This window comes from Neolamprologus brichardi, chromosome 22 (assembly GCF_056152115.1).
Source record: "Neolamprologus brichardi isolate AB-2024 chromosome 22, ASM5615211v1, whole genome shotgun sequence".
Lineage (NCBI taxonomy): Eukaryota > Metazoa > Chordata > Actinopteri > Cichliformes > Cichlidae > Neolamprologus > Neolamprologus brichardi.
In genome coordinates, this window is record NC_142124.1 from 515,001 (window position 1) to 530,000 (window position 15,000).

Here is a 15,000-nt window from a genome sequence, read left to right on the forward strand (position 1 = left end):
CCGGACGGACACGCGGCCGAGAGCCGGGGGGGCCCGCACGGTGGGTTACCGGAGACGGACCGGACGGCTCTCACCATAGGTTGTTATTGTTGTCGTCATCATCACCATTGTTGTTGTTATTAATAATGACAATAATGAATGAATAATGGCTATTGTTATTATTATTATTGTTATTCATGTTATTCTTTTATAATAATAACAACAACAAAATAACAACAACACTAATAAAAATATTACTTTTGTTATAATATTTATAGTAATAATAATTAATATTATTTAGTTGTTGTCGTGAGAAAGGATAAGCAGCTGTTCCAGATGTTGTAAATTTTAACTAGGCAGTTTAATTGTAAGTTGGGTGCAGGTGAGATGTGTCTCCGTAGCAACAGTAACCATGGAGAATAATTTTTCTCTGGTGTTGTGGATGGAGCAGCGGCGTGTTTTCACTAAGGGTGCAGGTGAGTGTGTGTACCTGCCCCCACCCTGTGGGGACACCTCCCCCTCAGCACCTAAAGGAGCCACTATGGGTCAGCAGTGATGTCACCGCAGCCCCATTATTTTTCATTTAAACGATATATTGAAAGTTAACCCCCCCAAAAAGAGTTTATGAGTAACCGTGTTACACTAATCACATGACCGTGCACTCTTAGATGGACGTAACCATGGTAACTAATCCTGCTGTCTGGTCCTCTCTAACAAAACCAAAATGTCCAAAATGAACTTGATGTTTTATTCAGTCAGCCTGAAAGCAGTGAATGGGACATACTCATGGCTCCAGAGGAGCGCCCCCTGCTGGTCACGTTTGGTCTGTTGGGCTAACCAGTGCTCGTTTCCTCCCTCTGTGTCCTCCAGGGTCTCCCCTGAGCTCCACGAAGTTTACGGCGGATAAAGGAGCATCGCAGGAGCAGAAGAGCCCCGGTCTGCACCGGCAGAGTCCAGAACCGCCACGAGTCAAAGATGAGTGTGAGGAGCTCTGGACCAATCAGCCGGGAGAGCGGCCCGGAGCGCACGAGGACCTCACCATCATTCCCGTCACCGTGAAGATTGAAGAGGAGGTGGAAGAGAGCACTCAGTGCCCCGACCTCCTTCACACCCGCAGCGAGCTCAGCAGCCGCCAGCTGCAGGCACGAGCTGGTGGAGAGGATCAAGCAGGACCAGAAGCAGCCAGAAACCTCCACCCGCAGCCTGTCAGGACTTCCTCTGACACCGGGGCCCCAGAGGATGCTCCGGTGCAGGGCGGGAAACCGCCGTCAGAGGACGCCGTGAGAGACGCGGGAAGTAACTTAGCCAAGAAACCTTACAGCTGCTCCGAGTGCGGCAAACGCTTCGGAGGCAAGAACCACCTGCAGAGCCACATGAAGAGCCACACGGGGGAGAAAACGTGCCCGTTCTGCGGCAAGAAAATCTCCAAGAGCTCCAACTTCACCACACACCTGCGCGTGCACACCGGGGAGAAGCCCTTCACCTGCTCCGTGTGCAACACCAGCTTCAGCCTGCGCAACACGCTCGTCAACCACATGAGGGTGCACACGGGCGAGAAGCCGTTCAGCTGCTCCGTCTGCGCCAAGAAGTTCACCAACAAGGCCAACGTCATCACGCACATGGCCGTCCACTCGGAGGAGAAGCCCTTTAAGTGCAACGTGTGCGACAAAAGGTTCACGTGGCATTCGCAGGTCAAAAAGCACAAGTGCGTCGCCGAAAGCAGCAAGACGTGAACGCCGCGAGGACGACAGCTCGGCGTGGCGTTGCAGCTCAGCCAGCCTGACGGTGGAGTCAAAACTTTATTCATCAGCAGAAACCAGCGTGTTCCTGTTTTCACTGCACGAACGACCTCGTGACGCGGACGCCGTCGGGAATGCTGTCCGTACACCGGCGGCAGCAGCGTGTCTGCACTCTGTGTGACATCACACGCGTGGTCACACCTGCTGCAGGTGGGAGGGAGGTGGCTTCGTAACCTCCTGGACCCGACGTGCAGTCGTGTGTTGCTGAGTTATTAGAGTCACGTGTTTGTCGTCCACGTCGCACATCCCGCTGCTGATCAGCTGACTGCGGTCAGGTGACAGGCTCCTGTGAGGTGAGCTTGTGTTATTGATAAAGCATGTATAGGATGACTCATCCATGTAACTCCAGGTTTAACCTGAGTGACCAATCAGTGCTCTGGAAGGAGCACGTGGGAGGAGCCAGTATGAAATACAGCTCCTCAGAAACAGTTTTATACCTGCTGCTTCCCTGTTGGTGTCAAACAGTATAAAGCACTTTGACCTTCCTGTGGCCACGCCCCCACACACCTGATGTTAGGATAGCTTAAACCTGATAGGTCAAAGATATCCTGGTCATGTATTATTATTGTTGTGTTTAGGAGAAGCCAGGCGTCACACAGTGCAGCTTCGATGACCTCGTTAGGAGGATCAGTTCATCGCTCGGCTGATACTGAGGTTTACAGGATGTCCTTTAACTGCACGTCTTCCTCTTTGTGAGATAAATAAATATGCAAATGCTGTAACACTGAGGGGGGCAGGACGAGGGCGGCTCCGTCACCACACGTCAGTATTAGCTGGACTAGTTTAGCCTGAGCGTGTCCTCACTGACGGCCACTAGATGGCAGCACTGCCTCTTGTTTGTTTTCCAGCTGTTCTTCATTTTCTGACCTGTTGTTATTTAATAAAGAGCTGAAACACTGACAGACTCGTTTGATGTGTCGGTGTCTTTGTGGTAAATCATTTTTAGTCTTCAGGACGTGATGATGAGTGATTTCATCATCAAACGGGTCTGAATCTGACAGATGAAGCACGTTTCTTGATTACAGGAAACATGTTTCACCCACACTGGAGTCTCATTTGGACCCTTCATAGATTCAGTAATGTGTTAGAGCTGGACTCTGCTTCAGATGATGGAGGTTTCATGTTTGCGAGGATGATTCGTGGACCATCGGGTTCCTGATGAACAAAGCTTCATAAGCTCCTCGGTTTCTGTCTGAAGAGTCCTCCTGGATCCAAACATCTTCCGCCCGCTGTGCCTGAACGCTCGCAGGTTCAGACGTCCTGTGTATGTGTGTCTACGCGTGAAACTGAGGGTCAGTGTGGTCGAGCTGGAAGGTGTACCAAGGATGAGGTCGCAGTGGGATCGCTGACATCATCCTTCCTGTGATTACCAAACTTCCCCCGCTGTGGGCTTCAGGCCGGTGCAGCCACGAAGGCTCGGACGCTTCCTCGTTTGCTTGGTGATTTTCTGAAATGTGCCAGCGTTTGCAGAAAACACGGACCAGCTTCCTCTTCGGCTGTGAGTCGGAGCTGCTAGAGAGATCAGGAAACCAGAGCCGAGTCCTCAGCTGGGAACGTTTGGCGCGTCCACCATGGCTCGGGTCGCCCTGCTGTGTCTGCTCGCGTCCATCGGTAAGAATTTAAGCATCTCAGAGCTGAAGGTTTAATGTTTTAGTTATAAAGGCTGAAGCTGTCCTGGTCAGAGTGCCGCTGAAGTTAACGCGAAGCAGTCGCGCTGAAGCCTGAACCAGGTTTGGGATGACCTCCAATAAACACGTGTATTTACCGGAGGTTATCCCCAACCTGGTTCATCTGCTGGAGCGTGACCATTGCTGTTACCATGGTGATCCAGCAGGTAAGCAGAGGTAAAGAAAGTCCGGCCCTCCTCAGAGCTGACCCCGCGCTCAGCTGAAGGAAGGAGCTCTGAGGAAGGTTGCAAATGTGACCTCCTCACAGCTTCCTGTGGTAAAGGTGTGGCACAGCTGTTAGTGTCAGAGGTCACGGCGGTACGATCAGCACAGCTCTGATGGTGCGTCATGTGACCTGTGTCCCCGCAGGGCGCTGCGTGGGTCAGAGGATGCTGTCAGAAAGCTCTGTGCACGCAGGTGTCGGCAGCAATGTGACGCTGAAAACTCCGATTCAGGACCTGCAGCGCTCGGCTCTGTTCTGGCACTTCAATAACGGGAAGGAGATCGTAACTGTCGCCTCGGCGAGCTCCTCCACGCTCAGACTGAACACGTCCTACGAGGGCAGAGCGTGGATTAATGCAGCCAACGGCCACCTGACCCTGGGCGCGCTGACGCCGCAGGACAGCGGGGAATATATCATCACCATCGTATACAAACACGGTCAGAGCGCCGCAAAGATACGCCTCACGGTCTCAGGTGAGTCGTTACTGGATCCCAAATCACTTTTATTCAAACCAAACTTTATGTGTCAGCCTGAAAACGTTGTGCAGTCATCATCACAGTTTGATTGTGGATTTAACAGGAAGCCGGCACGGAGGACATCCACGCTCTTCACCCGTCACACGTGGACCCTCAGTCCTCAGCACGTACGGCCAAACCGTGTCAGGGCCAGGTGTGGCGGTCCCAGCTGCAACAATGACATGTAATTGGTATAAACAGGCCTGAATGCTGGACACTCTTCTTTCTGCTGAAAGGGGAAGTGACTCCATCACACGGATGCTCTGAAATAGTCTTTGTGTTATTTTAGGAGTGTTGTGTTTTCTCAGCATCATTTTTCAGGAACTTTCAGCTTCACTGACACAGATTTCCTCTTTTATTGAGAGTTTGCTTCCTTAGAAAAAGGGAAGTGATGCACTCAGAGACTCCTGTGAGTGAGTCACTGAGACGTCTGTCGCCCCCTGCTGTTCACAGCTGGAACAGGATGAGTTTTCTGTCTCACCTCTCCATCGGCATTTCTCTGTTCACAGCTCCACCCACCGGCACCACCCCCACGCCAGCTCTCCCTGAGCAGATCCCAGGTACTCACCTGTCCGGCAGCTTTATTAATATCCTGTCAGTGCAACAAAACGTTGTGTTTATGACCCTGAAACACACACGTCAGTGTCGTCTTCTGTGTCCAGATTACTTTGTGTCTCTGGTTGTGTGTGTGGTTGTGATCGTCGTGCTGTCGGCTGGCTTCCTGCTGCTCCTCTACAGATGGATGGAGAACAGGAAAAACAGGAAATCAGATGGAAGACAGGTGGAGGTAACTCCATCAGTGTTTCTGTCAGTGTTTAACCTTGCATGACAGATTAGTGCCACTAGAGGGCAGTAAACACCAGCTGCAAACATACATGTAACTGGATGTGTTAAATATTTTCAGTTACCTGCAGCCCAGCAGAAGAGCAGAGCTCCAGGATCCACGTGTGAAGACTCCACCTATGAGACCATGACTCCAGCCCCCACAGACCAGGAGCACATCTACTCCACCCTCACCGACATGCAGTACATGTCACATGTGCGATTCAGTCAGACGGACACAATTTCCTGCAAATCGGTAACATTCGAGTAAAATCCTGAAATCCATCACAAACTCATCCACAGATACGTTTGTGATGTTTATAACTGTAAACATCAGTTATAATATTTATCATTTTCAAGTTTTTTTATTTGTGTATGTTTGTTATTACTTCAGTTTATAAGCCCCGCCTCTCTGAGCTGTGGGTGTAAATGAAGGCTAACCCCTGTTGCTGCCGTCCCTACAGACGCTGTAATTCACAACATGTTACATGATTGTCACTAATCTAATAACTTTTGCTACAATGTGATTAAAGAGGCCACTTTGACCAGCTTCAGCATTAAAAGGCTGTTTGGACGGGTAAATAAGATTACACTAAATAACGACTTTTGGTATCAAATAGGGATGCAACGATACCAATTTTTTCAAACCGATACGATACCGATACTTGGATCTGAGTACTTGCCGATACAGAGTACAAAAACCGATATTTCTACCACACACACACACATACAAATGCAATGAATTGGAAGACAGGTTTTATTTTATTATCTGCCGATAAAAAATAAAATCTTAATAAAAATGACCACAAAAAAATTTCAAGTGAAAAATAAGCACTTCTGTTAAATTATTGCAGAGTCTCCACATTGTAATTTAACAAAATATCACTGAACTATTGGCACTGTCTCGAGCTCCTCCTCCTCATCTGCCCGTGGATCATCAGTCCACTGTGCCGTTAAACCAAGGACTGACATCGCGCACACTGCTTGTCTTTACCTCTTCAGAAAGTTTTGGCACCATTATCTCCCTGATGTGTGGGCGGCTGGGAATTTCATATCGCAGCTCGAGTATGCTGAGAAGAATCCTATGTTTTCCACGACCGGCAGTGGCTGGTCATCCAGAGCGATAAAATGAGTCAGAGCCTCTGTTATTTTAACTGCCCGTGGATTTTCTCTTGACATTTTTCATCGCTTTTCCAAAACCTGAGTTAAAGTTGGCTGTTCCACACTGCTGACATTTTGTTTAGCCTAGCTACAGCAGCCTCCAGTTTCTCTTTTTTATCTGGAGCCGCCAGTCTCACTCGCCTAACCCTGTGCCTGTTTAGCGCGGGATGTCCCCCTAGTGGTCAATCTAAAAAACTACAACAGAAATGACAAGCCACCCTCTGATTAATGAAATAAGTTGGTATCGGTTCATGGTATCGGTTAACTTTTACGAGTATGAGTACACACACATTTTACAGTATCGGCCCCGATACCCGATACCAGTATCGGTATTGGTGCATCCCTAGTATCAAACATAATTAACCTTTGTATTGTAAATTCTTTACATAACTGGATGATTCCTGTTTAACTGTGTTTAATAGTAAACCGTTGCAATGCTTCACACTTTATCTGATTCTTACTCCTGTGAGTGTTGCTGGTCTGTTGCCATCGTACTTACTGACCTGTGATCATCTAATCAACTAAATCCAGCTATCAGTATGAGCACTGATGCTGGATCTGTACTAGCTACGATCAATACTTTGTTTCTAAGTTCAGTATGTAGCTCACAGAACTGTGTTAAGTCAGTATTTCTCTGGAAATAAAAAATGTACGCCACGCAGTCACTATAAAAATATATTTTTCATGTTGGTTGTCACGTTTGTTTTATTTAAATCTAATCAACAGAAGCTGACCCGACGAGCGTTATTGACGGGATATTTACACTCAGGTCTACAAAAAACAGTTTCAAAATAAAAGCTGAAAGTATGCAAATTAATGGCTGATCTGCTGACACAGTGTTGTTCCCTACAGAAGCTACATTTGTGGGTTAAAGTATCAGTATTAGCATCGATGCTTATAATTGTCTGTGTATTTACCTGGTATCACATCAGTGCCGACGTTTGCAGTATCACAACTATCTTACTGAGCTGGTCCTGCTGATCATTTGAAACGATCTGAGAGCAGTTAGCACCTGAGCGTTACTGCCTGTGTCTATTCTGTGTCTACAGTTTCCTGAGCTTTCACATGTAAGTGTACGATGTTGAACAGCTTTCTTCATTCACTCTTACCCTGTATGTTAGTGCAGAACTCTGGGCATGACACTAACCTGTGCCTACATCTTAAGTCTGAGTATCCTGGTCAAATAAAGACTGAACAGAAAAGTTCTGAAGTGCGTTTTCGGGCTTTGGTGTTCAGCCCTCGTGTTTTTGAATGTGTCCTGATGGCTTTGAATTTAGAAAAACTCTTAGAATGAAAAGCAAATAATTCATAATTAAAAATAAGAAGGGAGCTCACCATCATTGGCATAATTGTGTGTTAGAGAGAGAGAACATCCCAAAAACACGTCCGGGGTTTAAACTGAGACATTTTAATATTTCCTCAATATTTCTGACTCATTTTAAATTTGAAGCAACACGTCTTAAAGTTGACTTGAGGGGAAAAAAGAGGTGGAGCAGCAGCTGACCGGGTCAGCAGGTCCGTCACATGATCAAGTATAAAAACATCATCAGTTGTTCACCAATGTGCAAACACCTGCATCTGTGGAACAGAATAATGTTCCTCACTGTGATCTACAGAACATCATATCCTCAACATCCTCACAGGTCCTGGAGGAATCTGTGCGCAGGGTCGACTCTGGGATGAAATCAGTGCATCAGGAACACTTGCAGACATCAGCGTATGCGAGCAGCTCGGCGTGCCGCCCACACCTGCAGGCTACAGCTTCATCACTCAGAGAAGAAGCCACATGATGGAGAAACTGTCTCCTCTGGACCCAAACTGATCTGAGGTCAGAGAGAGCCTCGTGCACACATCTGTCACCAGCGTGTCTCTGCATCATCACTGATTCACTGCTCCGCCCACCTGGACCACACCCACCTCAGCTTTTATTAACATCAGAGCACAAAGGTCTGCTTCCTGGTCCCAGACTCAGCCAGTAGTTTTCAGGTTCCCTCAGTGTCGTCTGCTCTGGCCTCTGGATGGATTCACTACTGTGACCAGTGCCACGTTTCCCAGAACACAACCTGCAATAACCACAGTTTGTTCCTCAGTGGTGAAAAGAAATTAGACATGAATATAGATCATAGTGGTCTAGAAAACACCATCCTCCCCTTCACGCAGTCAGATTAACGTTTAGTGAAGACTGCAGTGAGAAGAGTCTCGATCTCTGTCTTGCTGGTAACCATGTGGTGGCGTGTGCTGCATATAGATGTGGTCAGATACTGTGGTTCATTGGCACAGGAAGTGACAGCGTCACAGCAGCAGTTATTTTTCACTCTGTTACCAGACTGCATAAAGATGGTTTTAGCAGCACGGTGGTTAGCACTGTTGCCGCACAGCAAGAGTTCAATTCCACCATCAGGTCTTTCTGTGTGGAGTTTGCATGTTCTTCCCGTGTTTGCTGGGTTTCCTCCGGGTACTCCGGCTTCCTCCCACCGTCCAAAGACATGCAGCTTGTGGGGATAGGTTAATTGATTAATTGGATAATCCAATAATCCAATGAATGTGCGAGTGAATGGTTTCTGTCCCTGTGTGTTGGCCCTGTGACAGACTGGCGACCTGTCCAGGGTGTACCCCGCCTCTCGCCCTATGACAGCTGGGATAGGCTCCAGCGCTGCGACCCTGAAAAGGAGAAGCGAATGGATGGATGGTTTTAGCAGCAGATGACTGCTGGCTGTCAAAGATCAGAAAAAGGAAACACTGTGTTTTACATTTTGTTCCAAAACAGAAACAGAAGCCATGATTTCATGTAATGTGTGAATGTTTGCTTTGTTTATGTTAACAGTCTTGATATGCGCTCACTTTGATGGCAGCAGCATGTGTCTGAGAAACAGCTCTCAGCTCATCTGGTCCACTGGCAGCAGGTCAGTCACATGACCGGAGGTTCAAAGAGGAAGTAAAGATGTGCAGAGGCAAGCTGTGAACAGGACAACGTCCCTCACTGTAAAATGTTGTTGTGTCCATCTACTGCTGCATTTTGTTCTGCATGTGCATCTACTAGCTGCACTAGAGGGCGCCAGTGATTATCTGTGTGTCGTACTACTGTGGAGAAAATAAAAAAGGAGTTTTTCTCCGGTGATCCTGTTCCTGCCTGCTGACACCAGCACAAATATGTTTCTTCTCCCACATGTTTGCACTGAGCAAGAGATGCTCTGTGTCTCACTGTCCAGCTGTGATAATAAAGGCCTAGAGGCCTTCATACCCACGTGATGCTGCCCGTATCAGGCTGAACTGCTTTAATTTTTCATGGCTTAGATTTGTTCCGTCCCAAAGACGGACCGAGAACGTACAGAGAGTGTTTTGTCTTTTTTAATTGGGAAGAGGCTGTTTCTCCATCCTCAGTAAAGCTTTGGATACGCTCTTTCCTCGTCTGCACAACTATGCCACGGTGTTGCCCTGGGCAACAAACCACATTTCACATTATGTGTTCTGAATATGGGATATATTAGGGTGGCCAACCGTCCTCTTTTCCCCGGACATGTCCACTTTTCACGTTCTATCCGGGGCGTCGGGGGGAGTTTTGAGATTTTGATTTTGAGATAAAAATGTCCGGGTTCTCCTGTATTCCGACATCATCCCCGAACTGCTGCTTTGTGCTTGTTCTGCGCTCGCAGGCAGGACTGACAACGCGCAGCAACGTGCCTAATGATGTTTAAAAGATCCCAAAGCGCATCTTTTCAGACGAACTGCAAAAGAAATTTCCCTCATACCGACCATAGCTTTACGGCCGATGGTTTTGTTGTTGTTGTTGTTTTTGTAACGGTATAAACAGTGAGAGGTGGCGGGTTGGCCAGATGCTGGTCGATGTGTAAAAATAATCCAGCTGTTTGGTGGTGGCTGTGGCGGAGCTCCCACTGAGGCCAGCAGGTGGATGAGGGAAGGGGAGGCAGGAGGAGCAGAGACCCGAGGCAGCCGCCGGTCCAAGTATCAGGTGAACTTCAGGTAAGAAGTTATGAGCTGCAGTCTGTCTGGTCAGATATAAACCAAGTTTAGTTTATTTTCATTATGCTGACTTTTTACAGTCAGTTACAATAACTCTACTGTGTGAGCTAGCATGACGGAGTTTCTATACAGCTGGGTGGTGCTGTGATGTTACTGATAGTGTCATGATGGTTTGGATATGTGGTGAGAGGGAAACATGAAGATGAAACCAGGAGATGTCCTTACTGAATCATCAGAGCTGTGATGGAGAAACAGGTTTACCTTTTAGGTGACATGAATGAGTTGAAGTTATGAACTGTTTCTGAGAGACAAATAACACCAGGATCCTTTTCTAAGCAGCTGACAGCTGGTAACTGTGCAGGGGCGGATCTAGCAAAGTGTTGGCAGGGGCAGGTAGGGCATTAACAATATCTCGCTTTAATTAAATTATTATCTGAATCTTACAACCAAAGTGGTCATGTGATGTAAAATGTATAGAAATCCTACATAAACCAACAAGAGTGTGCATCGCTGTCACAATGCCGTTGTTTTCATTCAAAGACTTTATGGCTTCTCCTACCTGCTGGGCCGGTCTCCAGTCAAAACGCCCGGGCCAATTGTTTGTCCCAGTCCAGCCCTCATACTGGCCCAGTACTGGTAATTTTTCTCATGCAGATGAGCCATTATTTCTGTATCACTATTTAATTCCAGAGGATATTTTGTTTTGCGCTTGTTGACTTGTAAAAGCCTATATACATAATTCATTAACCGCACAGAGAAGGTGTCGTTCAAATCTGTTAAATATGTTTCTGCAAGTTCTTCATGACTGAGCTAAGCGTGCTTATTTTTGTAAATCAAAATATGGTCACCCTACGATATATGCAGGTTTAGCTTTTGGAATAAGGTCATAGAAAACACTTCAATGCATTTTAAAGGTGAACTGTGTTGGACTCGTTCCTGGCGTAATACGGACACACTTCTGTGTAATGAATTCTGCTTCCTGTTCACTTCCACAAAGTTTCATGCAGGTGTTCGTGTGATCATTGCAGCTGATAGCTGTTAAATCCAGTTCTTTGTATTCTTGAACGACCAACAAAGACGCGGCTCAAAGTGGTCAAAGCTCAAAAATCTTTTATTTACATTCCCAGGAACGGAGACCTGAACACACGAACACATAAGCTCAGGGCTGAAGCACAAAAAGGAAGCCTGGTTATTTATACACTTCCTCTCGACGTCACACACACTTTACGTTTCGATCAAACACCTACTTAGTGTCACTTTCTGGCTGCAGCTCCTATTTTCTCTGCAAAAGCAGTTTCCTGTCAGTACTTTAGGCACAGTCTGTACTCAGAGTTGGGCCTCTCCCAGAACAATCTAATCAGTAAATTAGCATTCAGATTATATATCTGGATATATGCATGTGTTAGTGTGATCATTGCAGCTGACAGCTCAGCTCCACGTTGAGTGTGTCTCCACTGGGTGGAAGCATCGCCTCACTGAACTGCAGATCCACTTTGTAAAAAGCTCCCGTTTCTTTGTGCGTCTATTCAACCACAATTATGAGTCATTTGTTAGAGATGGGCTAACATGTCTGACATGCCTTTGATGCGTTACACATGATGCATTCATCCAACGTTCATTTCTTAACACCCACAGATACTGTTTGATTTCCAGGAAACGACTCTGACAGTGAAGTCACGAGTTATATCCACTTTATTAGGAATCACTCAGTGTCCAAAAACACCAGAAACAAACACAAAGTACAGACACACCGTGAGCACAGGGGGCGAGCAGAAGAGCGCGCTCAGTGGTCTCAGAGGTAAGGTGTGTGGGGGGGGGGGGCACCTGAGCGCGGAGGTGGGAGGGTTTAAATCGAAACTCTTTAAGAAACAGGAAGAGTGACGGAGGGCGGGCTGCGTATAAAGAGGGAGTGTGTGTGCGCGCGTTCACCTTTGGGTGTATCCCTCTGACAGCAGCAGGTACTGCCGTGTCTCCTCCGTGTCTCTCTCTGCTGGGAACACTTGAACCGTCCGGATGGATCCGCTCTCCCTGAAGTCGCTCCTGCTCCTGCTGCCGCTGCTCGGTGAGAGTTTGAAGCTCCGTGAGCTCCGTGCGCTCCGCCGCTTCATGAGCTTTATGTAGTTTTACTGTGTGCACATGCTCTCCCTGACTCTCATTATTATTATTATTATTATTATTATTATTATTATTATTATTATTATTATTATTGTCTAATGTGCCTCTGTGGGCTGTTCTCTGCAGGATGCTGCGTGGGGCAGGGCATTCTGCCCGAAGGTCCCGTGGCTGCACTTGTGGGGGGAAATATCACCCTGCAAACTACGACTATGAACCAGAACCTCAACGTCATAACCATAACCTGGACTTTCAATGGCCTAAATAGTGTGGCTACATTTGTTGGTGGAAACTTGAAAGTGCCTCCAGCGTACACGGGGAGAGTTTCGCTTAACTCCACCGACGGCTCCTTGACCCTGTCCGCCCTGAAGCCTGGGGACAGCGGGGACTATAGCGTCAGTGTGATAACATCTGATGCCAGTACTCTACTCGGAGAGACTAAACTTCTGGTGGTCGGTGAGTACTGTGCGCCATACCTGTGCGGTTACTGCAGAGGTGTGGCTTCAGACAAATGGAAGCTTGGTGTGAGACTGCAGCGGTGCGGAGCTGATCGCTGTGTTGCATTAGTCACTTCAAACCAACAACCCAGCAGTGCTGAGGCGATTATTAAATACAGAAAGTGTCTTCGTGTAGTTCGGGGCTTATAACGTACCCACGGGACAGCTGCCCGTGAAATGCCCACTTTTCTAAACGCAGTTTGGTTGGGATTTAGCCACGCCTGCTTGTCCTGCAGTCTGGAGGAGGAAAAGTTTGCTTTGTCACAGGTGAACGCGACACTGCCGGTGCGCGAGCTCCTTTACAACTCTGTTCATGTCAAATAACCAGCAGCGTGAGAGGGCGTGGCTCGTGACGCTGCACCTTCCAGTCAGTGTGGCCGTGTGTACTCAGCTTTGTGGGGACCGAAGCGTGATTTGAGTGTCAGGGAGTTAGGTTATGGTTTAGGCCCAGGGTGAGGGTCGGGGGCTGCGGAGAGCATTAGGTCAGATAGACGTCCCCACGAAGATACGAAAACACGTGTGTGTGTGTGTGTGTGTGTGTGTGTGTGTGTGTGTGTGTGTGTGTGTGTGTGTGTGTGTGTGTGTGTGTGTCAGCTCTGATGCTCTGACCTCACATTCAAAAACCAGGAGTGTCCTTCAGCAGGATGTGTGGTGGATGCTTGATGTTCTCCTCGTGGCTGGAGCTCTGTTCTGGGTGGAGGTGGGTTACAAAGCAGCTTGCAGGTGCAGCAGCAGCTGTGGGCTCGGCTTCATACTGATCTGTGAGCTCGACTGTAAAGTAGCAGCATCATTAGGTGATGTGAGCTGGCTGTAACTATGACAAACATCCTGCCACTCAGCCTGCCAGCATGCCTACAGGCTCTTATTTTGGAGGTCATGTTAGAGAAGACTAGCTCGATTGCTGTTACTGGGACATAAAAGCTGCATGTGTAGAATCACCAGTGAAACCAGAGAAACACAAACAGCTGCCTTCATGTTAGCTGTGCCCTCATGTCTCTGTCTCCTGCACCTCTGGGGACCAATAATACTCTAGTTATTATGGATCTATATCATGGTTTTGTTGCCTGATAAAATCAGTAAAGTTGTTTCTGGAGTAATTACACAAATTCAAAATCCACACCCACTGACTCTCTTTGCACCAGAGTGGATCTTTAATGTTCCTGTGGATCAGTCAGCTTATCTGTTATCAGCCAAACTATCCTAGAACAATAATCTCAAAGTAGCGATGGTGTGAGGCTCCTGAAGGCCGACTGGTTTCCACTCCTTTGCGTTCCCACACACCCACTGTTGCTTAATCACCAGTGAACAGTAGCTGCAGGATTACTGCAAACGAGTCGAGCCGGTTGCTTCTGTTTCTCTTTCGTCTTCATCACGATTTCAGAGCACAATTGTATGAAGAGGTAGGATCATTTGTAGTAGGATTTCAAAAATAAAGATGCTGATTAATTTTAATCTGTGGAAACATTCGCCTTAACACACCCTGACAAGGCCTGAGCAGGCTCGACCCAATCAAACCTGTGTCCTTCACAACCAATTAGAGGAGGAGGTAATGTTTTATGTTTGTCCTCCCCTCTCTGAGAGCCAAAGGAAGCAGGCAGACCTCGCTGAGATCCCCAACCTGCTCTAACTCGCACACAGAGGCTGCTTTAACTCTGCTCAGCTTTTATGGCGATGCTTACTTTGTTAGTCATCATCTACAAACCAGGAGGTGATGCAAACGTTGGCCTTAAACCAACAATCCAGCAGTGCTTAATCTGCCACAAGGCCCTCATTCAAAGGGGAAACGATGCAGCTGGGTGTGTTTAGTCCATTTCTGCCAAAGGTGTCGAGTATTCAGAGAAATGTAAAATAATTCATTGTTGAAAGCTGCGAGGAGAAAAAATCAGTTTGTGCTCATGCTGTCCTCTGCTGCTGGTTCCTCCCTGCAGAGCCCGTCTCCGACGTGGTCATCAAGTCCAACGTCCCTGATGCCATTGAACACAACACCACTGTGATTCTTACCTGCAGCGCTAAAGGCTCCTCGCTCAGCTTCAAATGGACCAAAGGCAGCGCGCCCATCGTGGTCGACGGCACACGCGTCACAGAGACAAAGGTCAGTTCAACCCTGATTGTTTCTGCGTTGTTTGATGTGAAACTTTGGGTCGGCGTTTCACTTCTACCCGAGTCATCCTCATCGTTTGTCGTTTGTATCGCAGACGAACTTGTCCAGCGTGCTGACCATCAAAAATGTTCTGAGGACGGACC

General features: G+C 47.6%; 3 protein-coding genes across 4 annotated transcripts in view; all 3 read left to right on the top strand.

Annotated features, from left to right (window-relative positions):
* Positions 1 to 2,881, top strand: part of LOC148096517 (uncharacterized) — a 3,218-nt gene extending 337 nt beyond the window's left edge. Inside the window, exons 1-2 of the mRNA XM_087834567.1 lie at positions 1 to 40; positions 850 to 2,881. The exon at positions 1 to 40 is cut by the window's left edge and continues 337 nt beyond it. Coding sequence (XP_087690693.1) covers positions 1 to 40; positions 850 to 1,712 — 903 coding nt within the window. The 3' untranslated portion in view covers positions 1,713 to 2,881. The remainder of the gene's footprint in view (positions 41 to 849) is intronic.
* A 45-nt stretch (positions 2,882 to 2,926) lies between these two features.
* Positions 2,927 to 6,852, top strand: LOC148096518 (uncharacterized). Of its 2 annotated transcripts, XM_087834568.1 has the most exons (6): positions 2,927 to 3,389; positions 3,815 to 4,141; positions 4,248 to 4,367; positions 4,693 to 4,743; positions 4,846 to 4,970; positions 5,088 to 6,852. In XM_087834568.1, exons 1-6 carry the CDS (start codon positions 3,350 to 3,352, stop codon positions 5,274 to 5,276), a joined length of 852 nt encoding a protein of 283 aa, XP_087690694.1. In that variant the 5' UTR covers positions 2,927 to 3,349; the 3' UTR covers positions 5,277 to 6,852. The 2 variants fall into 2 exon arrangements, with proteins under 2 accessions (XP_087690694.1, XP_087690695.1); XM_087834569.1 differs by lacking the exon at positions 4,248 to 4,367.
* A 5,212-nt stretch (positions 6,853 to 12,064) lies between these two features.
* Positions 12,065 to 15,000, top strand: part of LOC102794200 (cell adhesion molecule CEACAM5-like) — a 21,265-nt gene continuing 18,329 nt past the window's right edge. Inside the window, exons 1-4 of the mRNA XM_087834566.1 lie at positions 12,065 to 12,209; positions 12,389 to 12,715; positions 14,685 to 14,848; positions 14,952 to 15,000. The exon at positions 14,952 to 15,000 is cut by the window's right edge and continues 81 nt beyond it. Coding sequence (XP_087690692.1) covers positions 12,161 to 12,209; positions 12,389 to 12,715; positions 14,685 to 14,848; positions 14,952 to 15,000 — 589 coding nt within the window. The 5' untranslated portion in view covers positions 12,065 to 12,160. The remainder of the gene's footprint in view (positions 12,210 to 12,388; positions 12,716 to 14,684; positions 14,849 to 14,951) is intronic.

Bases quoted from the DNA above. Each gene is read 5' to 3' on its own strand.
- LOC148096518 (XM_087834568.1), top strand. From the start codon at position 3,350: ATGGCTCGGGTCGCCCTGCTGTGTCTGCTCGCGTCCATCG. The intron at 4,368-4,692 runs GTAATTGGTATA...CTCTGTTCACAG, and splicing joins CCCAGCTGCAACAATGACAT to CTCCACCCACCGGCACCACC. The intron at 4,744-4,845 runs GTACTCACCTGT...TTCTGTGTCCAG, and splicing joins TCTCCCTGAGCAGATCCCAG to ATTACTTTGTGTCTCTGGTT.